The sequence below is a fragment of the Lontra canadensis genome, unplaced genomic scaffold (genome assembly GCF_010015895.1).
Source record: "Lontra canadensis isolate GAN:19392208 unplaced genomic scaffold, GSC_riverotter_1.0 scaffold144, whole genome shotgun sequence".
NCBI lineage: Eukaryota > Metazoa > Chordata > Mammalia > Carnivora > Mustelidae > Lontra > Lontra canadensis.
The window spans coordinates 2,338,766-2,366,558 of NW_022631138.1; the positions used below are offsets into that span (position 1 = coordinate 2,338,766).

At 39.8% G+C, this 27,793-nt stretch overlaps 2 protein-coding genes across 4 annotated transcripts in view; one reads left to right on the forward strand and one right to left on the reverse strand.

Moving 5' to 3' along the window:
• ZC3H8 (zinc finger CCCH-type containing 8) overlaps positions 1-4,012 on the reverse strand; it is a 44,201-nt gene extending 40,189 nt beyond the window's left edge. For all 3 annotated transcript variants that reach the window (XR_004381038.1, XM_032843835.1, XM_032843834.1), the window contains exon 1: positions 3,867-4,012. Coding sequence is in view for 2 of the 3 variants with exons in the window: in XM_032843835.1 (XP_032699726.1) it covers positions 3,867-3,943 (77 nt within the window). In the remaining variant the exon portion in view is untranslated. The remainder of the gene's footprint in view (positions 1-3,866) is intronic.
• A 6,316-nt stretch (positions 4,013-10,328) lies between these two features.
• Positions 10,329-27,793, forward strand: part of ZC3H6 (zinc finger CCCH-type containing 6) — a 64,694-nt gene continuing 47,229 nt past the window's right edge. The window contains exon 1 of the mRNA XM_032843930.1: positions 10,329-10,776. Coding sequence (XP_032699821.1) covers positions 10,745-10,776 — 32 coding nt within the window. The 5' untranslated portion in view covers positions 10,329-10,744. The remainder of the gene's footprint in view (positions 10,777-27,793) is intronic.

Consider the following 27,793-nt stretch of genomic DNA (forward strand, 5'->3'; position numbering starts at 1 on the left):
GAGGACCATCACAAAGAGCAGTATTTCAGGTAGAACGCAATGTGCCTTTCAAGGTCAGGAGAGAGCCTAACTTACATTCAAGTGGGAAGATGACAAAAGTTGTTTCCAGACTCACAAGCACAGAGAAGTCAAATACACAGAGAGACATTGCCTGAGACAATAACCTGAGGATATTCTAACAAAACTAAAAATGAACCCAAGAAAGATGAAGGTGGTAAGGTGATGAACAAAAATGTCACTGAAATTTATAGGTATATCTAAGTAACGGTTTACACCATAAATACAAGGGGCTGAAAGCAATTGTGTCTGGATGAGGAGTGACTTCTGAATAAAAGTTTAAGAGAGGAGTTCCATGCCAGATAAAGGCAAGGAGGAAGCAATGTGTACATTCTCGAAAAACATGTTACAACTAGAATGTACTACTAGCACAAGAATGTGAATAATGGCTCTGAGCTACCTGCAAAGTTACAGGAGGAGCTCAGGCTTTCCAGCTCCATCCAATTCAACAATTTACCAGTGATCTGTCCCTAGTCAGAGTCTCAGAGCTTCATCTCAGATAAGGCGCCAAGATGTGAGCCTCTACAGAAGCCATCACAAGACCCAATAAGCCACATACTGTGAACCTTCACTACTCCAGTTATGAGTAATGAATCATCTTATGGAGTAGGAAGCAGCCTCTCCGGAGGCAAAGCAATACTGACAATGATGACTCCAAGGGCAGTGACAGCAGCCCCTGACACTTATCGTGCTTACCCTGTGCCAGAAGCGAGTCTGCACACATTACCCACATCACAACAGCCCTATGACATACATACTGTGGTGGAAAGCCTATTTTACAGATGAAAACAGAATTACAGGAAGCTTACAGAACTTGCCATACACCTAGTAAATAGGTAGAGCTGAGCTCTGGGCCCAGACAGGCAAAGCCAACTTCCTAGTCAATACATCCACCTGGATAGCTGCTTGGCATATTTTTAATAAAGCCCAAACTCAACTCTTGACTTAATCATGCTGGGGTTTTTTGTTTTGTTTTGTTTTAAGATTTTATTCATTTATTTGAGAGAGAAAGAGCATGCACGAGTGGGGGGAATGGCAGAGGGAGAGGGAGAAGCAGAGTCCCTGCTGAGCAGAGAGCCTGACACCGGACTCTGGACACAGGACTCAGGACCCAGGACTCATCCTGGGATGATGACCTGAGCCAAAGGCAGACGCTCAACCAACTGAGCCACCCGGGTGCTCCTCTCCTGTTATTTTAAATAGCAAATCCGTTCTTCTAATGATACTGACCCCAAACCTTGTAGTAACTTATACTCCTTCCATATCCCCCATCCAATCTGTGAAAAATCCAGTTTATCTTCAAAATATATCCTTATTTGACCACTTCTTACTACTAATACTATGATCCAAGCTACTCTTGCCCTGTTACATTCTACTCTCAACACAACCACAATGACCCTGCTAAAATGTCACTCTTGTTGCAAACTTTCTAATAGCCTTTCATCTCATTCAGGGTAAAAGCCAAAGTCCTTATGGCACCTACAAGTCCCTACATGATCTACCTCCCTGACCATATCCCCCAGTAACTCTTAAGTCCTACTTCTCTTCAAGTCCTGCTCCTTGAACTCCACTCCAGCTGTCATTCTGGCCACTTTGTTCCCATCACCCAATCACACCACGCTCACTCCACCTCAAGACCTTTATATGGACCTTTATATTCTCTCCGCTAGAAACCAACCTGCCTCACTCCCCTACTCAAGTATTACTTATCAATGATATTACAAAGGCTTTAACTATCTTCTTTAAAATACCTGCATTCAGGATACCAGGGTGGCTCAGTGGGTTAAGCCTCTGCCTTCAGCTCAGGTCATGATCTCAGGGTCCTGGGATCAAGCCCTGCACTGGGCTCTCTGCTCAGCAGAGTCTGCTTCCCCCTCTCTCTGCCTGCTGCTCTGCCTACTTGTGATCTCTTTCTGTCAAAGAAATAAAATCTTCTAAAAAATAAAATATCTACATTCTCCCTGCCATCCCATCCTCTCTTCCTTCCCTGCTACCCAGCTTTCATTTTCTCCATGGTATTTATCATCACACAAAATACTATCTATTTATGCATTGGGGGGGGGGATATAAATCTCATGAATATGGAGATTTTTATCTCTTTTGTTTATTTATTGCTATAGCCCCAGGGCCTAGGATAATGGCAGGTGCTCAAGAAATAAGTAATCCCCTCATAAAATTACTAAGAAAAAACTCAGAAACCATAAAAGATTGATTCCTATAAACTTATTTAAAACAAACAAAAAAAATCCTTTATGCAATGAAAATAATGCCATAAACAGAGTCAAAAGGCAAATAACAAATACGAAGTAAAATATCTGCTGATAAGAGTTCCTAAAATTTTAAAGAGAAGGACCAATGAAGAGAAAAACAGGCAAAGGATATGAACAAGGAACTGTTCACAGATGCTTTTCATACTTCAATACCATTCCACATCTAACATTTGGGCAAAAATTCAGAAGTGTCTTTTATGTAGTTTAGTACGGTTTTTATGAATAGACTCTTCTGTCCCACACATTTTCAAACTGATAGATGCTATTGTTTTCTAACATGTGGCTATTGTCTTGTGATGATTCACCTTGCTGAATTCTCTTACGGATTTTAATAGTTTATTAACGTTCCTCTTGTTTTCCTTTGTAGGTGGATCATATCATCTGTAAGTTATTAATGTCTTTCTCTCTTTTCAGTATTTGTAGATCTTATTTTATGTTAGTTATTTTGCCTTAGAAACAAAGAAATCAAATCATGGGCAACTTGGTCCTAGCTTTGCCACTTAAATTGTGCAATCTTGGCAAGTTATGTTCCTCTCCGTGCCTCAATTTTCTCATCTGCAAAAACAAGGACAGTTTCTTCTCTTCAAGGTTAAGATTAAATGACATATTTCACATAAAGCACTTAGTAAAACTTTTGATGGCAGCCTGAATTAAGGTAATAGTTTCAATTAAGGTATAAGTGAACAAATCTGAGCGATATCAGGAAGTAAAAATCAACCAGACTAAGAGAATGAGTGAAATAAAGGAACAAAAGGCTGTGTGTCTCCGTTTCAGCTTAAGGAAACTGGGGAAAACACACAGGTTTAGAAGTTGGTTTTTAGCACTTCAAACAGAAACAAAGTAAATGAGTATCTGGGTGTAAATAAATTACACTATACACCTCTCTAAATGAGAACAATAAATTAGCACCATTTGGCTAGTAGCGTCAGTCCCTCTCTCAACCTAAAGGAAACATTACATCCAAATGATGTCTGCTGCTTTACTGTGGTCTTTAGGGTCTTCTGATGCAAATCAATGAACTAAAGGCAAATTATTTACTATTTACCCTCATTGCTTAATAAACTTAGGGTTTCGGGTTTTTCTTGAACAAACAAACAAAAAAAGGTGTTTAACATGTGTCAGTGAGAAGTGACAAATCATCTGTCCCCTACGAGCTGACGGTCCGGTGGAAAGAAGAGTAATGTGGGAACACACGGAGGTTTCCAACCGAGTCTCCAGGGTCAGGAGCGCAGGGAAAGGGGAGCCTCCTGCGATCGCTCCCTGGAACCGCTGGTCCCCTGAAGCAGGGTCCCGGCACCTCTGGCCGTGGCGGCTTACGAACCAGGCCCCATTGCCGGTTTCCGTTCCCGCGGCTCCACAGCGACCTCTCCACGTCCGACCCCCGCGCCTGCCAGGCTGACCCCCACACGCTCGCCCACGCACTCCCCGCACGACCCAGCGGCGTGGCCCACACGCGGCCCGGGCTGCCTCCGAATGGAACCAAAACGCGGAATCCGACTGTGGCCCCTGCGATCAAAGCATGAAAAGATGGGGAATCACCTTTCATCAAAGTCCGTGGTCGGTTTTTTACCCAGGGCCGGGTTGGGGGGTTTGGAGAAAAGATTCTCAAAATCCATCACCCTCGCGAGGGCCCGGCAGGTAGAGTAACAACCACCGCGTGAGGAGGAGGGACCCAGCTCCCGGCCCCGGCCGCAGGTCGCCCCGCGCATGCGCCGCCCCGCCCCCCGCGCACGTCCGCTCGCTCCTTCCCCGCGGCTCTGCGCAGGCGCAAGGGTAATTGGGGTTTTTGTTGTTTGTTTGTGTTTTTGTTGGTGTGCATTTTGATCTGTTAGCTAACATATTAGTTGGAATTTTTAACGTGAATCCTTGGGAGTCAGTCCTTGGGAGTTCTTTCACTTTCATTAGGGGTAAGTGGGTATTCCATGTGGAGAGAATAGTATCAAGGCCGGAAAACAGAGCACGCATTTGGGAAAAGGAACTGTTGAGTTTTGCTTACTCCAATGCCTGTGGAAGAGTGGAAGTTGTGGGAATCATGAAAGCCTCAAACGCTAGACATCGAACCCGACGGGCTCCTACTAGTGAGCGACTGTTTCATTCCCAGCACGAATCAGGGTCCACTTCCCAGACAAGCGAAGAGAAGTTGTACTTTCTCCTGTTGTTTATATTATAGGCAATCCTTTCTTGTACATCAGTCATTACTAAAAATTGAGAGGAAAATTGAAATGAATTAAGGCATTACCCCATTTGGAGGAAAGTACTATACTACAGAACTCAGATTATTATCATCCATACATTTTCATTTTTAAAAAGTCCAGTGTACAGCAAAAGATAACCAGTCTGTGGAAAAAAATTAAAATGGTAGGTAAAAAGCAGCAAATGTAGCAAGAAAAACTGACCTGCAAAGGCATCAGATACTATCCTTTTTAGATAAAGACTATAAAAGGCAAAGTATGTTTGTGATAGATTTGTTACAGCACAGATCACTGGTCTTCCAAACTTTCCCAGAAGATAAGGCCTACTACATTTGAAAACAGCTGCTGCTGATGCCCCCAGTTCTATTCAGGGTCATTTCAACGTATGACTAAGCATCTGGGCACCTGCTTCTGCAAGTAGCCCTCCTCTCTTTCCCATGCCTTCCCCATTAAAGCCTTCCAGCTTCACCTGGACAGGGAAGATGGTCTTTGAAACATCTGTCAACCATCTGCATATCTCAAGGAAAGGCTGGTTCTGCTATAGACTAAGGGACTTAAATCAGCAAGCAAGGAGTGCATAGGCTTGAAGAAAAGTACACTTAAGACCATTAGAGTGCTTTTGAGCTCCCTGCTCAATGGGAAGCCTGTTTCTCCCTCTCCACTCCCCCTGCTTCTGTTCCCTCTCTCGCTGTGTCTCTCTGTGTAAAAAGAAATAAATAAAATTTCAAAAAATGGGCCCAATTCTCTACCTTTTCCTATACCCACATCCTTTGCAATATGACTTTGTAGCTCTTCCCATCAAGTGGCGGGATCTATTTCACCACCTCTTTCATCTGAGTTGAATTCATAACCTACTTTTGCTAATAGAATGGAGCAGAAAAGCCTTGCCAATGCCAAGCTGGGCCCCTAAGAGGCCGTGTGTGTGTCTGCTCTCTCTTGAACTCCTGCCTTCTCCAGAACAATAAGCCCAGGCCACCTTGCTGAAGAGAAGGGAGAGACATGTGGAGGATAAGACAAAAGGAGGAGAACAGCAACATCCAGTCTACAGCTAGCAAAGCCCTAAAAGCAAAGCTGCCAAGTCAACCCACAGCTGACCACAGACACACAATGGAGACCACTGAAGAACTGAAGAACCTCGCAGATGATCCCAGTCCAAACTGTGACCAACATTGTAAGCTAAATAGTTGTTTTAAGCTACCATGTTTTAAAAGAAGCTTATTATACAGCAAAACCTGACAAAAAGGGAACTATAAAAAGTGACATTAAGGAGTGGAAAAGAGGGGCGCCTGGGTGGCTCAGTCACATGACCCAGTGCCTTCGGTTCGGGTCATGATCTCAGGGTTCTGGAATCGAGCCCCACATTGGGCTCTTTGCTCAGCAGGGAGCCTGCTTCCCCCTCTCTCTCTGCTTGCCTCTCTGCCTACTTGTGATCTCTGTCTGTCAAATAAATAAATAAAATCTGTAAAAAAAAATAAAAAGGAGTGGAAAGGAGCCAAGTAGAGCTTTCAGAAGTTAAAAATATGATATGACATTAAAAATTCAATAGATGGTTGGTACTCTTAAAATGTGTTCATAATTCTTTTAACACTTATCCCATCAAAAGATGGAGCCTATTCCCCTCTCCTTAAATGTGAACTAGATCCGGTGACTTCCAAAATACACAGTGTTAGATGGTGCCCAACTTCTGAGACTAGGTGGTAAAAAGCACTGCAGTTTCTGCCTTCCTCTCTTGAATCGCCTACATGAAGGAAAGTCAGTCACTATCTCAGAAAACACTCCTGCAGCCTGGGAAAAGCCGACCGTGTGAGTGGGCCACCTTGGAAGCTGATGGGCCAGTGCCACTCCAATCTCATAAGACACTCTGGGACAGAACCACTCAGATAAGTAGCTCCAGGATTCCTGATCCAAAATAAGTAAATAAGAAGATAAATGTTTATGTTACTGGACTCGGTTCTTTGGACCCAGCAACGGTAGAAATGAGGCTGGACCCAAAATTTAAAAACACAGGGAAGGCAAGGCTTTATTATAGGGGCAACAGCTGCAGCTGAAGGGAGACACAGTCATGACAAAGGGGCCAAATAAAATGCTCTCTTCTCTCTGAATAATAACCAGGGAAACTTTTAAAGGGGCTGAGGCGGGAAAGGAGTGATGTTTAAGCACGTAGGGACAGGGAATTCCAGGGAATTGGGGACACAGGCCCAGTTGACAAAACTGTGCTTCTTCCTCTATCCTATGTTTCATTTGCATGTTTTCTCCACCTCTGGGTGTGTGTTTTAGCATAATAATAAGGGAAAAAATCAGTGAAAGGTAAGTTTGCTGCCCATTTTATCTTAGGCTAGTCTGAACCTGGTCTAGGCTTGTTCCTTTTGCCGGTGCTTTGTTCCGCAGGAAAAAGCGCTAACATCCTACAGGTTGCTCTGCAAGAGAATAACAGCCACCCAGGAGAGTCTCAGGTACATAGGGGCTTCTTCTTAAGGTCCCTGTCTCATTTACTGTGGGTTTTTTTTTTTTTTAAGATTTTATTTATGAGATAGAGAGAGAGAGAGAGCGCATACACACAGGAGAGAGAGACAGGGAGAAGCAGACTCCCTGCTGGGCAGGGAGCCCAACGTGGGGCTTGATCCCAAGACCCTGAGATCATGACCTGAGCCAAAGGCAAATGTTCAACTGCCCAAACCACCCAGGTACCCCTCATTTATGTTTTAAACCACAAAGTTTAGGGATAATTTGCTATGCAGCAATAGATAAGCGATGCTCTTATCATTATAAAGCAGCTGGCCTAAACATAGAATTATCACATGACCCAGCAATTCTACTCCTGGGTATATACCCCAGAAAATTGAAAACTGGGATTGAGACAGAGATGTGCATACTCCTATTCATTGCAGCATTATTCACAAGAGCCAGTAGGTGGAAACATCCCAAGTATTGGATAAATCAAATGTAGTAGATACATACAATGGAACATTATTCAGCCATAGAAAGGAATGAAATTCAGACACATGCTACAACACGATGAACCTTGAACACAGTATGCTAAGTGAAATAAGCTGGGCTCAAAAACATAAATACTGTATTTCCGCTTATATGAGGTATTTGGAATGGGCAAATCAGAGAGACAGATAATAGATTAGAGGCTTTCAGCGCTGGGAGAGTGGGAGATGGGAGGGAGTTATTGCTTGATGGTTAGTTTCTGTTACGGGCAATGAAAAATTTTGGAAGTAGACCGTGATAGTTGCACAGCAGTGTGACTGTAGTTAATGCCACTGAATTGTCACATCAAAATGGTTAAAATGGCAAATTTTGTATTATATATAATTTACCGCACAAAAAAGCAATTGGCATAAGAAGATGGTGGAATGGTCTCTTGAGTACCAGTTTCTGTACTAGCTAGATCCAAAGCACATGTTTTGTGAACATATGCTATAAATCAGCCACCAATAATATGGTGCTGTGGGGCACCTGGTGGCTCAGTTGGTTGAGTGACTGCCTTCGGGTCAGGTCATCATCCTGGAGTCCTGGGATCGAGTCCCACACAGGGTTCCCTGCTCAACAGGGAGTCTGCTTCTCCCACTGACCTTTCTCCACTCCTCCTCTGTCTCATTCTCTTGCTCCCTCTCTCTCAAATAAGTAAATAAAATCTTCAAAAAAAAAAAAAATGGTGCTGTTTCTCCCATAGTCAGGATTCATGGGCATGGGAATCAAACCATGGAAATAGGAGTCGACCTTTCCTTTATTATCCCTGTGACACCCTAGTAGAAGTTTTGCTTTTTTTTTTTTTTTAATTTTTGCTTCTAATCTTCAAAACTTTGAGTTCTGCTTCTCAAGAGCAGAGTTTTTCAATGTCAGCATTTTGACATTTTGGGCTGAGTAATTGACAGTCCTGTGTGTAAAAGGATGTTTAGCAGCATCCCTGGCCTCTCCCCACTAGATGCCAGTAGCACTCCTTCCCCTGTTGGCACCTTTATAGTGATTACAATATTTGTGTGCATTAAGGCTGGGATGACTGTCAAAGATAAACAAAGCCAGACATTAAAGTAGCAAAGACTGATTTTACTCAGAAACTATTGACTGAGGGTACAAGGCTGAACTCCATTCAAATTATGTAAAGATGACTGGGTCCTTTTTTTTTTTTTTTTTTTAAAGATTTTATTTATTTATTTGACAGAAAGAGAGAGAGATCACAAGTAGGCAGAGATGCAGGCAGAGAGAGAGAGGAGGAAGCAGGCTCCCTGCTGAACAGAGAGCCCACCATGGGGCTCTATCCCAGGACCGTGAGATCATGACCTGAGCCAAGGTAAAGGCTTAACCCACTGAGCCACCCAGGCGCCCCATGACTGGGTCTTTTAAAGGGAGAATGAAATAACATATAATTCGATTTACAGGAAATGTTCAAAAGGCAAATCTATAGAAACAAAATTAGATTATCCATTGCCTGAGGCAGGGGTGGCAAGATACTTGGGGGGATGGAATGTTCTGAAACTGAATGTTGGTGATAGCTGCATTACTTGGAAAATCTACTAAAAGTCATTAAATTGCACGCTTAAAATGGGTAAATTTTCAGGTACATGCTTTTATATCAATAGAGCTATTTAAAAATACATATATAAAGGGAGGGAGCACCAGAATGGCTCAGTCCTTGAGTGTGGGAGAATAAGAAGCGGGGTATCTGAATTAGCTACCCTAAGACCTAAATTAAGTAAAATAGTTACAATAGACAAAGACCTAGAGATTCTAATCTAACTCCAAATGCTAATTATTGTTACTCCAGACAAAATAGGTCCGCTTTCTGGAAGTTTCCTAGTAATGTATTATGTCAAAATGTGGCAAGCGCCTGCAGAATTATCTATCAGTGTGCAGGTCTTGTCAATGGCTGCATTCAATTTAACAACAGCAAAAAAAAGCGCAATTTCTTTTCTCTTTTTCAATGTACATATCCAAATTTTTTATTTTTAAATTTAATTTACTAATTGCGATTGCTTCTGAATGGACTGCATTTGTTAGTCAAATGCATTCACCACCACAAAGATATCTGAGAGAACTTACCATTAAGTTAATCATTCCATTACAAAACAAGGAGCTTTGCTTCAGAAGTTTATTTACTAAATAGGCCAAAACATTGACTTGTCGTTAAAAAATTATCGCCAAAGGTCAGGTCACAAGTATAAAGACATCTGATGGCTAGTTTTTATTTACAAAATATTCGTGTATATTTCACATATGGAATATTGTTTTAACTAAATAAATCTGATTTTTCTTTTACTCTTATTAATATTATTATTTAATAATTGGGTAAGTAAATTTAGTATCAGAAAGTCACATGCCAAGCTATTTTCTTCAAAACGCAATTATCAGCACCAGACATTACAAAAAAAAAAAGGCGCTAACTTGTAGAGGAAGCACATTTTCCCATTATTTAAGCGATCGAAGTGATTTTTTAAAATGACTCAACACCCGCCTGTTCTTCATCACCCCACCCAAACCACGCGGCAGAATGGCTTTAGGAGCCCTTTTTTAGGGCGCGTCTTGAGCCCCCGCGCCCGTTTCCCAGCGGGCCAGCACGAGCTAGGCCCAGAGGCGCGGATCAACAGCACCGGGCTTGCAGGCCTCCTCCCCCGCCCAGTGCTACCAAGGCTCCGCCTGGCCCCGCCAGCTGGCTGCCGCCTCCGCCGCTTCACAGAGAAGGATGGGAACCCGCCCCTGGGAGTGATTGACGGGCTTCCTCCTCCAATGGCCAACGCGCTCGGCCCCAACGGGCCGGGCAAGGGCCGCGGCACGCGGAGGAATCTCTTCTGCCCTTTAGTCCCGGGCTAGGTGTTGCGGCAGGCGCCATTTTATCGAGCCGCCTGTCTCGGGTGCCGCCATGTTGGTGAGGAGAAATCACCGTTACGGCCAGTGTCCAAATCCCCGCGTCGCTGCACGCCGCCCGCCCGCCCGCTCCCAAGCCTCAGCCACCGGCGGCGAATAGAGACTAAAGCGGCAGCGCCGGCAGCGCGGGGCGTTGCCCAGTGTTTGCAGTTAGAGCCCCATCTCTCTGGCGTGGTTGTTAATAGACTGGAAAGTCTGTGTCTGTGTCGCTCACTAGTAACCGTGAGTTTTTACCACTTCGTCACCTCTCGGCGGCGGCCGGGAGCAGGTACCCGCAGGCGGCGCAGGGGTCCTCCCCGCGCTCCGCCGCCGGCCTCGCAGACCTGTCCTCCAGCCCCGCCCCGTTCTTGACCAAACATGACAGACTCTGAACATGCAGGGCACGACAGGTCGGGAACCCTTCTTGTCTGTCTTTCTGTCGGATGAGAGGAGGGGTCTGGGGCGGCGGGAGCGGGCCGGGGCCGCGCGCCTCCTGCATGACTTAGACGTCTCTGTGTGGCTCCATCAGTTCCATGACGTGCGCCCTTATGTAAAGCCCAGGCTGGCGGCCGCGGGGGAGGTCGGCCCGGCCGCGCCCGCCTCCCCGCGCCGGGGTCCTTTCCGGCCGGCCCCGCCCCCGGCCGGCACGTGCGAGCCCCCCGCCCCCGGGCGGCTCCGTCTGCCGCTCGGTCTGCGCCCGGCGCCTCCCGCGTGCTGGCTCGGTGCTGCGGTCCAGCCTGGGCTGAAACGAAGCCTCTCCGAGCCCAGGGTCCGCCGTGCGCTTCCAGATGGGACCAGCCAGGAATTTGTAATAGCGGGTGTTCTCTTTGCTGCCCTAGCACACTCCTAAAAATAAACTTTTTTTTTTTTTTTAAGGAAAATTTTAAACAACCCCCAAAGGCCATGTATTTATAGTCTTACTCCTCAGAATTTGAGTTTCAAGTTAAAAATGTTAACACAAAATACGGAGGCTTCTCAGACCTTAGTGTAGCACAGCTTTCTTTTAAAGTAAAAACCTCCCCGGATTATCCCCTCTAACTGCATTTTCTAAGTACTGTGTATAATTTGAACATTTAATGGAGATTCTGATATTTTATTTTTGCTTTAAGGGCGCATTCTTGTTTCCTTTTAGTGCTTTGGGGGGTATTTTCATATTTTAAAAAGCGCAAATAGCATACTTAAGTTTTGGTTAGGTTTTTAATTTACTATGCTGCCTACCTTGTAAAAACAAAGAGTTTTAGTTCATTAAATTACTGCAATAAAATCTGTTGCATCTAATTCTTATTTAGAATATTTAAAAATATGGAACCTGGCAATTACTCCTTTGTAAATAGAAGTAATCAAAAGTATACATTGTACTCTTGTCTAAACTAGATGCAGATTGCCTAAGTTTTACCTGTGGAGTAATGTGATAAGATTTTTGTGAAGCAGTCCACACGCTTTTTTTTTTAAACCCCACAAGCAGAAATGACAATCACTGAAATTTGAAATATCTAAACGTTTGGCAACCTTTAGAGTGGTAAAAATATTTCAAAAACTTTGATATCCTAGTGATGAAAGTAGAGCTCCAGAAGACAAGTCAATTAAACAAACAGTAATTTTTAGAAAGTAAAAAAACACTTAAAAATTATGGCAATGTAGGCTTGCACTTGAGATATTTTTCATGATTATTTTACATTATTTTGTCATTAAAATGACAGAATTCTTGGAATGGGTTAACTAATATTTTGAGAAATCTTCCATTCTGAATTTCCCACTCAGAATATCTGTGGACAAACCCTAAAGTTCATTATTTTGTATGGAAGAAAGAAGTGTGTTCTCTGTTCATAAAGCAGCTTCAATATGTAGAACTATGTATTCTATATAATGAAGAAACCTTGTCAACAAATTCAAGTATTGAAATAACTTGGCCAGTAAGGAACTGTGATGCCAGACTTTAAAAAGAATTTGGAATTTTGAAATATAGAATTAGAAGTTAAAAAGAGTTTGAAGAAGTTTTTGTAAGATTTATTAACAGTTTAGTACTAAGAACTGAAGATTAAATAATAGTGATATTTAGTCTTTTTTTGTTTTATATTAGGACTAAGAAAATAATGTGTTCTAGTGATTACTGAAATAAAGGTAAGCTTCATTTTAACTTATTCAGTTGTTAAATGACAGTATTATTTTGAGGCAAGAAGAGACAGTTTAACTTTTTCACATTTTCTTCTGTCAACCTGTGTGGAAAACAAACAATTACATCAAAAAACAAAGTGAATTGGGAGTCAGGAAATGGTCTAGCTCCCCTGAGCTTTGGAAACTTGAGCAAGCCTAGTTTCTTTGTTGATGAGAGGGTTCTACAAGAATTTTTCAAGTTCTTACAAGGTCAGTGTTTTTCAGCCTCCTGTGGGAAGCTTTTTAAAAAGTGTTTATTTCATTTCTATTGGTCTGAGCTTCAGCCTGGGTTTGACAATTTTTTAAAGCTCCTCAGGTAATTCTGTTATGTGCCAAATTGAGAACCACTCTACTGGATTAATGTTTTACAATCTTAGCTGATCCTCAAAATCACTTTAAGGAATGAAGATTTTTGTCTTGCCCAGAGCAACTGAATCAGAATCTCTAGGGGAGGACTGTGGTAATCTGTTTTTAATAGCCTGCCCAGGTGATTCTTAAGGAATGTGGGGGAAAAATGGACTAGTCTGTGAAATTCCGAAATATTCGGTGCTTCCATATGATAGCTGTTCTATACTGTAATACAAGTTTCTGTGAATTATTGGAGAAGATACATGAATTCTGGTATTTGGTGCTAGGCATTGTTTCAAGGATATCCTTTTTCTAACGTTTTTGAAAGTTAAGGCATATCGTGAGTACAAGGATAAAAGTTGAATATATGATTTTTACTTACAACTGCTTTATACAAATTAAAATATTGTTATTATAATTTACCTCAGAATGAGACTTTAAATGGAAATGGAAATTCACAGAAGGTGCAATTTTTTTTCTTTTAAGAAATGGTAGTTTTCTTGGACATGGTTTATATGGTGAACGTATGGCACAAGATTTATTTGCCAAATGAGGTTGCTTATTTAAAAAATACCGATTTGGTGTTTCACATAGTGAGTGAAACATGGTATATTTATAAGTGTCACTAATGTAACAATATACATAAATAAATTTGTGGATATATAGAATATTAGTAGAGAGAACTTCTGCATAGGATCTGAGAAATCAAGAATAGAGGTGGAGTTGGGGGAAGCCAAAGGGAGATAATTTTGTCTTTTCATTCAGTTCTTCCCTTTCTTCCAGTTCTCTAGGCACAACTTCAGCCATCTAGCTTTATATTTCACTGGATGTTGACCCAGTTAAAATAAAACACAAATAACTTTTAAAGGCTAAATACTATGAGTCCCTGTTTGGACACATGTACAGTAGAGTAGGAGAGATAAATATATACCTATAAAACTATTACATAATTTTCTGAAATATGCTAAAAGTAAAAAGTTTTACAGGATCTGAACTGGGAAGAATGTTAATTTCAGCATGAGTAATAGAAGAGCTTATGATTTTGAGAGTTCTTAATTAATAAGGCTTTGTGTAACCTTCCTTTGGGAAGAGGTTATTCTTTGCCCATTATGAACAACCTTCCTACCTTCTTTCCCTCCTCTCCCCCACTTTCCTTCCTCATGTAAAACAAGAACCAAACTCCCAACTAGTCAGAACTGTAGTAGGTTATATTTTCTCCCTGCTCTGTCTCCCCTGACACATAATGATTAAAACATTGCTAAGAGACTACACTGGAGAATCTAAAGGGATTGGTGATAGAGCTGATGATTATACTTTCCAAGTGTAACAGGATTTGATTCTCACATTAGTCCCATGAGGCAGTATGTATTACAATGCTCAGTAACCTATCTATGAGATCCCGTAGATAGGGGCTAGATAGAGCCTAGGTATGCAAACTCCTGCCTGCAGTATTATTTTCACTCTTCATTATCTTTGCATGGGGATGAGTAAAAGAAGTTCTAGCCTTTACTTTCTTTCTTTCTTTCTTTCTTTCTTTCTTTCTTTCTTTTTTTAAAAGATTTTATTTTATTATTTGAGAGAGAGAGAGAGAGAGAACATAAGAAGGGGAGGGTCAGAGGGAGAAGCAGACTCCCTGGGGAGAGAACCTGATGTGGGACTTGATCTCCCAGGACTTCAGGATCATGACCTGAGCTGAAGGCAGTTGCCTAACCAACTGAGTCACCCAGGTGCCCATAGACTTTACTTTCTAAATTGTTGGGGATTGTAATGTGTACAATTAAGAGAGCCCTCCATTCTCAGTAAAACCTGGGTTTTGATCCTGTTTTTTTTTCCTTAGTTAATATTTTTCTATTTTCCATGATTATTTTTCTTATTTGTGAAATAAGGTTGAACTAGGTGATATTGAATCTTCCTTCCTACTTTAATAAGTCAGTAATTTTAATTAAAAAATTGCAAAGCCTTATTTCACATTAGAGTTCACTTAATGTTCTATAAAATACCTATGTATACTTGAGCAAATGCCCCCCCTCACTGGGCTACTAATTAATTTATTTTTAATTGTAAAATACACGTGTAAAGTTTACATCTTAACCATTTGTAAGTGGATAGTTCAGTAGTGTTAAGTACCTTCACATTGTTGTACAACCAAGCTTCAGAACTGTTTCATCTTGCAAAACTTAAATTCTATCATTAGTTTATCATTTACTCCTGAGTCTACTAATTTATTGTTAAAACTATCAAAATGAGCTTTTCTTCAGCAAATGTAAAAAACTCAAACTATACATCACGTTCAGGTTTGACTTTGGAAAGCACTTCGACTCTTAGATTCTATTTTTCCTTTCCTAGCCCTTCATAAACGATTTCATTTACTTTTAAATTTTCATTCAACAGATTTCTATGCCAAGTATATAGTGTTAAGCAGTGGGGAAGCAAATCTGCATACAGTATCACCAAACTTGCTCTCTGGGATCTTATAATGTAGTAGGGGAAACAGATTGGTAAATACATAGTTATAGCACTAGTCCTATAATAGTAAAGTCCTGTAATAGTAAAGGAGCCACAGGAGGATTTGAACAGAAGAGGAGCAGGGTCATGCTGTGGTAAAGGAATGGTAAAAAAAAAAAAAGTTGCTTATGGTAATATAAGTGACGGGTGATGATGGTTTTAGGCCAATGAGGAGAAGATGATATAAATTGAGTGCCGTGGTGGCATAGGTGGGGGCTTCAGGGAGGCATCATGGAATTAGCTACATCTGGAAGATAAGTAAAATTTGGCCACGCAGAGTCAAATATATGAAAAGTGTGAAGAAGTGAACTGGCATAGTAGGTTCAGAGATAATAAATATGTTAGTATGTGAAGCGTGTACAACATTTTGGGGAATGAGGAAAAGTCTTCAGTGAATTAGGGATCTGACCCTGAGTGATGTAAAGATCTTTTAAAGTTTATTTATTTATTTACTTAAGTAATCTCTATACCAACGTGGGGCTCAGACTCACATGATCATGCCATTTCCTGGCATGATACCTCAGGCCTTGGAGGAGGCAGACTACAGAAAGGGAAGATTAGTAGAAGGAAGACAATTTAGGGAACTTTCAATACTTTCCATTAAATCTTAAGTACCTAATATTCAGTATGTATTGTTTTGGACTTGGGGAAGACATCAGTAAAGAAAAAATCCTTTGCCTAATGGAGCTTACATGTTCTTTGGAGAAAGGTGATAAATATGAAAAACAAATGTGGTCAATGCTGATAAGGTAGAAAGGGAGGTGGGGTACCCTTTGGATGTAGGGAGGGCATTTCCATTTTAAATAGGTGTTTAGAGAAACATTCAGCTGAAAAAGTAACATTTGAGTAAAGCCCTGGAATAAGAGAGGAATCCAGGCCTAGTATGTCTGGGGGAAAAGCATTTTAGATAAAGGGAACAGAAGGTGAAAAAAGCCTAGAACCTGGAATGAGCCTAGTGTAATTAAAGAAAGAACAAGGGGGCGCCTGGGTGGCTCAGTGAGTTAAAGCCTCTGCCTTCGGCTCAGGTCATGATCCTGGGGTCCTGGGATCAAGCCCCACGTCGGTCTCTTTGCTCAGCAGGGAGCCTGCTTCCTTTCCTCTCTGCCTGCTTGTGATCTGTCTGTCAAATAAATAAATAAATAATCTAAAAAAAGAACAAGGGAGCAGTGTGGCTAGAGAAAACACTTAGCAAGGGGGAGAGAAGTAAGAGATGAAATAAGATGGGCAACAGGGGCAATTGTGTAGGGCCTTGTAAAGCCACTTTTAAAAAACTTGGGTTTCAGGGCACCTGGGTGGCTCAGTGGGTTAAAGCCTCTGCCTTCGGCTCAGGTCACGATCCCAGAATTCTGGGATGGAGCCCCGAGTCGGGCTCTCTGCTCAGCAGGGAGCCTTCTTCCCCCTCTCTCTCTGCCTGCCTCTCTGCCTACTTGTGATCTCTCTCTGTCAAATAAATAAAAATAAATAAAATCTATAAAGAACTTGGGTTTCACTCTGAGTGATAAAGGAGCCACAGGAGAATTTGAACAGAGGAGGAGCAGAGTCAGGCTGTGGTAAAGGAATGGTAAAAAAGAAGTTGCTTATGGTAATGTAAGTGAGGAATAATAATGGTTTTAGGCCAGTGAGGAGAAGATGGTTGGATTTTGGATATGGTTCAGAGAGAACCAATAAGATTTGCCAATGGATGCAGTATATGAAAGAAAGGAATGAGTCAAAGCTACTGTAAAAGTCTAGAAATTGGGTAACGAGGACCTGATCAAAAGCATTGTCAATGAGAAAGCAGACAAAAGGCAAAATTCATGAGATATTTCTTAGAGTTGATAGAACTGGAGATAAAGTTGAAGAGTTTTTACCAAAGATGTCAGTCAAAATGACGAGATATGTGGTAGACAATAAGGAAGACAAGTTTTCTGGAAGCCAAGGGAGGAGAAAGTTTCAAAGAAGGGATGATCACAAAGCAGATAAAGGTAAGGGTTAGAAATTGGCCACAGGATATCCTAAGTTAGGACCTTTAAAAGGATGAATGAAAGAGTGCTTCAGGGCTTGCAAGCATCTGGCCTTCACACCTAAAATCTGTCCACATTGTAGTTTGCCTAACAGGATGTTTAAAAATATTTGTGTTTGAATGCCATTAGATGTGATTTGTGTTCTTCATCCTCCACTGTCTTTTCGGGGATACTTTTCCTTGCAAACTCAGCACCCGAGGTCTGCTCATTAGGTGACTTGCCTGATCACGTAGGCATTTGAGTTTGTGACCCTTTGTTATATGAATGAAGTTTTCACCTGTACAGACAGGTGATCTGGTTTCTGAAAAAAATCTCACAGAAATGGGTGGCTTTGAATTTACCAGATCAAGCCTCAAGTCAGTCTAGGGCTATCCCAGTATTCTTTTGTGCATCGACGCCCCCAGTGGCCTTGTTTCAGTTTTTCAGATTCAGAAACACATCAGTCTCAACTGATCAGACTTGGAGATGTTAATTCATCCTAAAAAGTAATAAACGTGGCTAACATTTACATGGTGCTTGCTATATCCCAGGTTCTGTTTTAAGTGCTTTATAATGAATTATTGCATTTAATCTTCATGACAGCCCTACACAGGAGCCCTCATTTTACAAATGAGGAAATAGACACTAAGAGATTGATGAATTTCCCAAGGTTGCAGAGTACATCATTGGGAACTCAAGTAATCTGATTCTAGAGCCTGCATTTTTGTTCAAGGATAGAAATCCCTATCACAAGAGAATGTGTATATTTGTTTGTGTGTATCAGAATACCAATTCAGTAATGTAAAATGAGGATTAGATATTTGCATCAGGGAGGGTATTCTTTCCATGTAGAATGCTATATGGAAAACCAAATTACCAAATATTGCCTAATGAACAGGAGCATGGGATTAGAATGAGGGAGTTGATTGTAAAAGACTAGAAGTTTAAATGGCTTCGGGCTCAGATAGAGTGATATTTCCATCTTCATAATATACCTGCCAAACACTTACTTGCATCTATCACCCTTAAAGGATATCTTCTCCCCTGGGCACTGTTTACATCAGCACTGGCCACATTTGTCTCTCTCTCTGTGTTTCCTTTTTCATCATTTCTGTTGCTAACCAGCCCTCCTTTCTGATAGGTACATTTCTTTTCATTGCATGTTAATATCTTAAATTTAGTTAGTCATCTTTTACTTGGTCCTGTGTATCTAACTTCCTCATCTCTGTTTTGGTTCACCTTATCTTGATTTTATGGTTGAACTTTCTGAGGTGATACTGTTCTGAGGAGATACTATTTCTAGTATCTTTTTTGAGGTGTTTGGGTCCTGGGAGGTGTTGCTTAACTGCTGACCCCATGTACTAACCCAGATAGCAGTCATTGGATGACCTTTGCAAAAGCAGTTTCAGCAGATTATTATTACTCTTGGCAAAGAACAACCTTTCTCTAATGTAAAATAGCTTTTTATTTCATTTCTTTTCTCTCTCTCTCTCTCTCTCTTTTTTTTTTTTTTTTTTTTTGAGTAGGCTAAGATCCCAATTCAGGGCTTGAACTCACAACCCTGAGACCAAGACCTGAGCTAAGATGGGGTCATAACACTTAACTGACTAAGCCACCCAGGCACCCCATGCTTTGCTTTGTTTTTAATGTGAGTTAATGGCTTAATATTACTACTTCAAATGAACTCTTATAATATGTCAGCTTTTATAAATCATACCCACATTTTTGAGTGGCAAATAGCCAAAGCAAGTCCCAAGGAGTGTTTAAAGGGAATCCTAAGTTAATTATCATTAAAATTATAAAGCCAGGTAATAATTATTAACAATCTATTTATGAAAGTGATAGAAAACTAGGTTTAGAACTTGTTCTAGGTTTAGAACTTGTGATACTCAATATTTTACATATATTGTTATTTACAGTTCACACACTTTATTTTTTTAAGATTTTATTTATTTATTTGAGAGAGAGAGAGAGAGAGAAAAAGCACGAGTTGGGGGAGGGGCAGAGGGAGAAGCAGGGAGCCATATGCGGGGCTCAATCCCAGGACCCTGAGACCATGACCTGAGCCAAAGGCAGATTCCTAATCGACTCAGCCACCCAGGTACCTCTATAATTCACATACTTTAATTCATATGATTCATGTAGACAGAACAGATAGCAATATCTTCATTTTATAGTTTAGGAAACAGATTTAGAGGGTAAATATTTATGACAGTCTGTGTCTTGTAGCATTTGATTTCGTACTCTTTCCCTTGCCACTCTTGCCTCTTGATGGTACTAAATCTGACACTAGTCCCAACACCCAGTTGATGATTTTCCGTAATAAAGAAACTAGGATTTTAAAAAAAAAAAAAAATCTTACACCAGATGCTGGATTGGGATATTGGATCCATAAAGGGGTTTGGTTTTTTTTTTTTCTTTTAGATATTACTTGATCCCAGGCAATTTCGACCTACTTTGTTATAAATTCATCTTATATGACAGTTTTTCTAAATCCTAAAACATTAAAAATTGAGTGTATAAAGAATATTAATTATCACTTTTTTTTTTTTAAGATTTTATTTATTTATTTGACAGAGAGAGATCGCAAGCAGACAGAGAGAGAGGAGAAAGCAGGCTCCCTGCTAAGCAGAGAGCCTGATGCGGGACTCAATCCCAGGACTCTGAGATCATGACCTGAGCCGAAGGCAGCGGCTTAACCCACTGAGCCACCCAGGCGCCCCAATTATCACATATTTTTAAAAGAGTATGAGATCAGTTAAATCTACCTACGTCTGCACATTTTTAGCTAAAGAAAACAAGAATTCTATTGTGTACAGGTTTTAACCTATTAAGAGAATTTATTAAAAATGCGTAGAGGGTGCCTGTCAAATAAATAAATAAAATGTTAAAAAAAAAGCATAGAGATCAGAAGAGCCAACACCTCTTTTGCTTGGATTTTCTTGATGACTGGCACTTGACTATAAAGTACTAGATGGCTGGTTCTTGTGTGTGGGGTTTGAATTTTTTACAAAGGCTACTCTTTGGCCCATAAAGGATCTTGTGGGTTGATTTCTTTTCTACATCCTTGGCATACGTAGGGAGTCTATTTTAAAATTATATTTTAGGTAAGCAAAAATGGAAGTGAATAATGCATTTGTGTAAGAAATACCTACATGTTTTGGCTGTATATACATATTGTACCAAATGTACATTTAAAAAAAAAATTACAGATATCCAAGTGTGAAAAGCAACTGTAATGCGTATTATAGGTAGTGAATAGAGGGTCACTTTCTTTTTCTTTTTTTTTTTTTTAAGATCTTTAAATTTATTTATTTGACAGACAGAGATCACAAGTAGGCAGAGAGGCAGGCAGAGAGAGGGGAAGGGAAGCAGGCTCCCTGCTGAGCAAAGAGACCAATGTGGGGCTCGATTCCAGGACCCTGGGATCATGACCTGAGTGGAAGGCAGAGGCTTTAACTCACTGAACCACTCAGATGTCCCTAGAGGGTCACTTTCAGTTGAGATTACTGGAACACAAGATAGTTGGGAGAACTTTTTTTTCCTCTAACATTTTCCTTTATAATTTTTTTTTTAAATATCTGGAGAAAAGATGATTATGTTTCACATAACTTTAGAGTTTTTTTCTCATGAAATTTTGAGATAGCAGAGTTAACATTCTGTTTTTAATTCATCCATCCACAAAAGGTGTGAATTCTCAAATAGGATTTTTTCTTGAAAGATTCATGGGATTAAATAATTAAAAATATTCTTTAGAAGTTACTCTGTTTAATGTTATGAATGTTAGAATACCAAATAAATGAATAAAGTTAGAATCATGACATAATTTCTATTATTCTGTTTTGTATTTTTCTTTCTCTTTTTTTAAAGACTTTATATATGGGGCGCCTGGGTGGCTCAGTGGGTTAAAGCCTCTGCCTTCGGCTCAGGTCATGATCTCAGGGTCCTGGGATCGAGCTCCACATCTGGCTCTCTGCTCAGCAGGGAGCCTGCTTCCTCCTCTCTCTCTGCCTGCCTCTCTGCCTACTTGTGATCTCTGTCTGTCAAATAAATAAAATCTTAAAAAAAAAAAAAGATTTTATATATGTATTTGACAGAGAGAGTGAGAGAGCACAAGCAGGGTGAGCAGTAGAAGGAGAGGGAGAAGGAGGCTGCCCTCCAAGCTGGGAGCCCTATGCAGAGCTCGATCCCAGGACCTTGGAATCATGACCTGAGCCAAAGGCAGACGCTTAACCATCTCAGCCATTCAGGCGCCCCTGTTTTGTATTTTCCATTTAAATTTTTATAATCATTTGTCAGCTCAAACAGTGAAGAATATTATTATTAAAATCAATAGCAAAATTACTCTCTTAATATTATTGCTCTTGTTTTCTACTTGGCTATTTGAAGATTGTTAGTTTCTTTTGTACATAAAATGGTTTTCATAATCCTTAATTGCACATTTTTCTCTTATATTAATGTTCATTTGTACTTCATCGAATTGATAAAATTTCAGTATATAAAGCACACAAGGAGATTCTTGTTGTAAGCTATACCTAAAATACCGTCTTAACCTGGTAAATGGATATTCAGATAATAATAGTAAATCCAGATGATGTGGTTTTTTTAGTATATATGACCTATTACGCTGATTAGATATAATAGTAACTAACCTAAAGATCATGTAATTTCTAGTCTTGTCATATTCAGGGATCCAGAAATGACTTGAAGCAGGCCAAGGCAGAATGGAGAAACATGCTTTAGCTGGATACTTAGACCAAAGCCTAATTTTGGCATGTTTAAAAAAAAATAAATAACTCCAGCAACACTCCCCAAAACCTAGAGCCCTGGTACCTCATATCATAGGTAATATGATAGCAAGTAATTTGGCATATTGGGAACTTTAACAGACCAAGTGGGATTTTTTTTAATATTACTGGGTTGTAGGTAATTTTACCCAGTTCACTCTAGATTCATCCAACAAAACTTTTTCAACTTTTTTTTTTAAGATTTTATTTATTTATTTGACAGAGAGATCACAAGTAGGCAGAGCATCAGGCAGAGAGAGTGGGGGAAGCAGGCTCCCTGCTGAGCAGAGAGCCCAATGTAGGGCTTGATCCCAGGACCCTGAGACCATGACCTGAGCTGAAGGCAGAGGTTTAACCCACTGAGCTATCCAGGCGCCCCAACTTTTTCAACTTTTGTTACGATGTCATGACCTCTAGAAGATTACTTTCTAGCTTCCAAATTCTGTGTATTTTATTTGCTGAGATTTGTTTCTATTGAGTTTCTAGTTTCTCCAGCTTATACTGGAGAGCCTAAGTCAAGAGGATAAATTGAAAGGAAATGAAATGAATTTTAGCTTAGTGAGTTAACCAAAATAGCAAATGAAATATAAAAAATAATTTTAAAAAATGTAACCTCAAAAGAGAATATGGCAACCTAACACACAATATTGTTTTATTCCCGAAATAGTTTGTCTCAGCTTATGGCATAAAGGATGTTTGAGGAGTAATAGAGTTTTCTTTCATGATGTCAACCATACAAGCTCAAGGATATATTTGAAAATTCTTCATTTCCCAAGGGGCGCCTGGGTGGCTCAATCTTTAAACGTCTGCTTTTGGCTTGGGTCATGATCCTGGAGTCTTGGGATCGAGTCCCACATGGGGCTCCCTGCTCGGCGGGAAGCCTGCTTCTCCCGCTCCCACTCCCCCTGCTTGTGTTCCTGCTCTCACCGTCTCTCTGTCAAATAGATAAAAATCTTAAAAAAAACCAAACAACTCTTCATTTCCCGAGATTAATATACAGCAGTGCCTCTTCTATCTGGCACTGGGCAGGAAATTTAGCATCAATAGATATTTTATTATCAGAAACTAATTTTATTATAAATATTTCCAAAGGATCACTTTGTAAATAAAATGTGTGGTATGCCTTCCTCTCTTACTAACTAGACAATTACTGATATTTTTTCTTAATTACTTTGGATCATCATGAATATCTATTGTCACCATAATTACTATGAACCCTAGGTATTATGCTCCATCTTGTGTTTTCTTGTTGGGTCCAGGAGACTTTGGAAATACAGGAGGCTTTCACACAGACTGTTGCTAAGTATTGCTTAGTGATAGGATAAAGGAGAAAAGCCTCAGGAACAGACTCCAGATTTGGTCTACCACAGTTTCTTTTCTGCATTTACTTATTTGAAATAATTTTTCATTGTTATTCTCTGAAGGAAGAATAAAAGAAATTTCCACTTTGAAGTCCATGGTTTTGGGATTTGTAACGTTTCCCAGTTTCTGTGAAAGTATCTATCATCTTCCATACCCATTCTATTAAAACGCACATATTTCAGGTAAATCGCAAGAGAAGAGGAAACTTCAGTTGAGGGCTATCCATTATGAACAGTGCTAAGTAATTAACTAATTTTATCTCACTTAATCCTTAAACAACTTTGTGATGGTAGATTGATTGATCCTATCTGCAGATAAGGAAACTGAGTATTAAGGGGAAAGATAATTGGTTCAAGTCAGTATAGGTAATATATGACTGGGAAGCAGAATCTGAGTGCAGATCTTTCTGGCTCTAGAGCTTTTGTTCTTCTACCTTCATGATGCTTTTTTTTTAAAAGATTTTATTTATTTGACAGAGAGAGAGGTCACAAGTAGGCAGAGAGGCAGTCAGGGGGTGATGGGGAGGCATGCTTCCTGCTGAGCAGAGAGCCCCATGTGGGGCTTGATTCCAGGACCCTGAAATCATGACCAGAGCCGAAGGCAGAGGCTTTAACCCACTGAGCCACCCAGGCGCCCCTTACACAATGCCTTTTTAAGTAATTGGTTTTAACATGCCACAAACTTGGTTATTGTTCTTATTTAACATTCCTGCTTTAATTTCCAGGTTCAGGTGAGCTCACTTTGCCAGAATCCTGGGTCCTCATTAAATAAGGTGTTTGTTTGTTTGATTTTGGTTTGGGTCTTCTTTAGATTTAGGTGAAAATTACTCTTCTGGCAGCCAACTACCTCATTAGTATTTGACTCTCTTTTCTGGATGTTGGTGCTTAGCTCCTTTTTGTTTTTATTAAATGGCAAACCTTTAGTGATGACATAGCAGTTTCCATTACTTCCAGCATTCCTCTCTCTTTTTTTTCCTTCTTCTGACTTGATGTGGAGGCTTTCATCTTATGAAAGCTGTTAATCTAAACTGCACCACTTTCTTTTTTTCCAAGTCATATAAGTGATTTTTAAATAGAATTAAACGTACTTCTCATCAGAAACCATGGAGGCCAGAAAACAGTGGGATAGTATGTGTGTGTATATATGTGTGTATATATATATATTTTTTTTAAAGATTTTATTTATTTATTTGACAGACAGAGATGACAAGTTGGCAGAGAAGCAGGCAGAGAGAGGAGACAGGAAGCAGGCTTCCCGCTGAGCAGAGAGCCTGATGCGGGGCTTGATCCCAGGACCCTGGGATCATGACCCAAGCCGAAGGCAGAGGCTTTAACCCACTGAGCCACCCAGGTGCCCCGATAATATATATTTTTAAAAAAATTTTTATTGAAGTACAGTTGACATACTATGTTAGATTAGTGTACAACATAGTGATTTAACGATTCTGTACAATACTCATTGGTCATCACAGTGAGTGTAGTCACCATAGAATGTTATTACACATTATTGACTATATTCTTTATGCTGTACTTTTCATCCCCATGACTTATTTATTTTATATCTGGAAGTTTATACCTTTTAATCCCCTTCACCTATTTTGACCTTTCCTTTAATGCCCTCCACTCTAGCACCCACCCGTTTGTTCTCTGAATGAGTCTATTTCTGTTTTTTTGTTTGTTTGCTTGCTTGCTTGTTTTATTTTTTAGATTCTGTATGTTTAAATGAAATAATATGACATTTGTTTTTGTCTGTCTTATTTCACTTAGCATAATATCCTCTATGCCCATCCCTGTTGTCACAAATGGCAAGATCTTTTTCTCTTTTTAGGGCTGAGTAATATTCTACTGTGCATGTGTGTGCATGTGTGTGTGTATCACATAATATTCTACTCTGTGTATGTATGTGTATATATATGTATATATACACACATATATATATCACATATATTATGTGTGATATTCCTGTGTGTGTGTGTGTGTGCATGTGTGTGTGTTATATACATCACATCTTCTTTATCCATTTATCTAGTGATGGACATTTAGGTTGCTTCCCTATCTTGTCTGTTTTAAATTATGCTGCAGTAAACACTGGGGTGCATTTATCTTTACAAATTACTGTTTTCGTTTTCTTTGAATACATACCCAGTAGTGGAATTAGTGGATTGTATTTCTATATTCAGTTTTTTGAGGACCCTACATACTGTTTTGCACAGTGGATGCACCGATCTACGTTCCAACTAAACTGGACCAGTACTTTATCCGCTTGTCTGGGACCCTGAAATGAACAGGAAACTCATTTTCCACCTCTACGTGATTTGATTCTTTTTACTTCTTAAAATATCTATACAATTAAAAATTTTGACCAATTTCCTTTGAGCCCCTAAAAAAATACTGTTTAGTAAAAAGAAAGCCCTATAGTACCTTGTAACTCTAAGTCCCATATTATCAGTCCAACTGATCTAGCCTGGTGGCTGCCATTTCCTTATAAACATTAAAAGAACTTCGGTGGGGGGGCATCTTGGTGGCTTAGTCGGTTAAGTGTTGCCTTCAGCTCGGGTCATGATCCTGGGGTCCTGGGATAGAGTCGCACATTGGGCGCCCTGCTTGGTGGGGAGCCCACTTCTCCCTCTCCCTCTGCCTGCCGCTCTGCCTCCTTGTGCTCTCCTTCTCTCTCTTTCTCTGTCAAATAAGTAAAATCTTTAAAGAAAAAAATAAAATAACTTCTGTGGAATTGAAGTAACTCATATTTACTTTTGCATGTGAGAAATGCAACTTTTAGACCTTAACAGTTTCTCTGTCATCTCTTAAAATACCACTTAAATGTGTGTGGATGAAGTTTCTTTTTTTCAACATTTATTACGAAAAGTTCCAAATATGCAAAGATGTTGAAAAAAGTTTACAGTAAACACCACGATATCCTACCCACCAGTTGGTGAGCTTCTTGAATAATCTTCTTTTCATTAACGGCTATTAAGTGGTTTGGCTATTTGCAGTTTCCTCCTAACACCAAATGTGTGTAGCTATTACAACAACGTGGTAAAGAATTATGGATCTGGGAATCAGACAGAGTTTGGGCTCTAGCTCTGTCATCTACTAGCAGAATCAGTTAAGCACTTTGTCCCTTTTCTTCACCTGTTTAATGAGGATAACAACATATTTCATAGTTAACATGAAAATGAAGTGAACTGATTGAACATCTCTGTAGCATAGTAATTATTCGGTAATTGTTAACTATCATGTTGGGTTTTTTAACTGTAAATTTGATTTAAGATGTTATTTTACTTCAGAATTACTGTTACTTGATCATAAACACATTTGCTAGAATTGAAGATAACCTTAAATAGTAAAAGAATTAGATAAGAAAAAGTATAGACTTAAAACTGCTGAGAATTATATTTTAAAGTATTTGTTAAAGTCACATATCCGTAATCCTCTGATGGCCCCCAGTTTTTTAAAGGTTCTGTTCTAGGCAGTATTATGGCCTTTATGGGGAAAATAACAAAGTTAATTTACCCTTTTTTAGAAAAGGAACAGCTAAAATGGAATTATTTGCATTTTTTATTTGTTAATACCTAGATGTGAGAGATTGATTGCAGGACTATGAAGACCAACTGGCACTATAATGAATGATAAATATTAATGCTTTCCTTAAAGGAGAGCCTTTAGTTTTATTTATGTTCTCTTTTGTTTTCTGTATTTTGTTGATTTCTGCCCTTATATTTATTATTTTCATTCTTCTCCTGGGTTTACCCATTTCTGAGTTCTTTAGTTGAATGTATAGCTCACTTATTTCTAACCTTTTATTTCCTGAAAAAAACGTGTTTAAATAAAAGCATAGATCTCCTTCTATGTTTTCTTTGTTTAAGTCTTTTAATTAATAACTTCATGGTGTATTCTGTACTAAATTTATACTGGGAGGTTCACCAGGAAGTTACATTGCTTGAATTTAGATGTTCCATTATTATATTACTGATATATTCATTACCTGCATCAGATCATTATAATGCCTGCTTTGAACATTTTGAGGCTGAAATGATGGGATTGTGTGCTCCTGTGATATAGAATATTTACACATTATTCATTCATATCCTTACTACTTTTAAGAAAAATGTTGATCCTGTTCAAAGGAACGACCTAAGGAATAAGGAGGTGACATTTAAAATGTATAAATCTGGGGCACCTGGGTGGCTCAGTGGGTTAAGCCTCTGCCTTTGGCTCAGGTCATGATCTCAGGGTCCTGGGATCAAGCCCCGCATGGGGCTCTCTGCTCAGCAAGGAGACTGCTTCCCC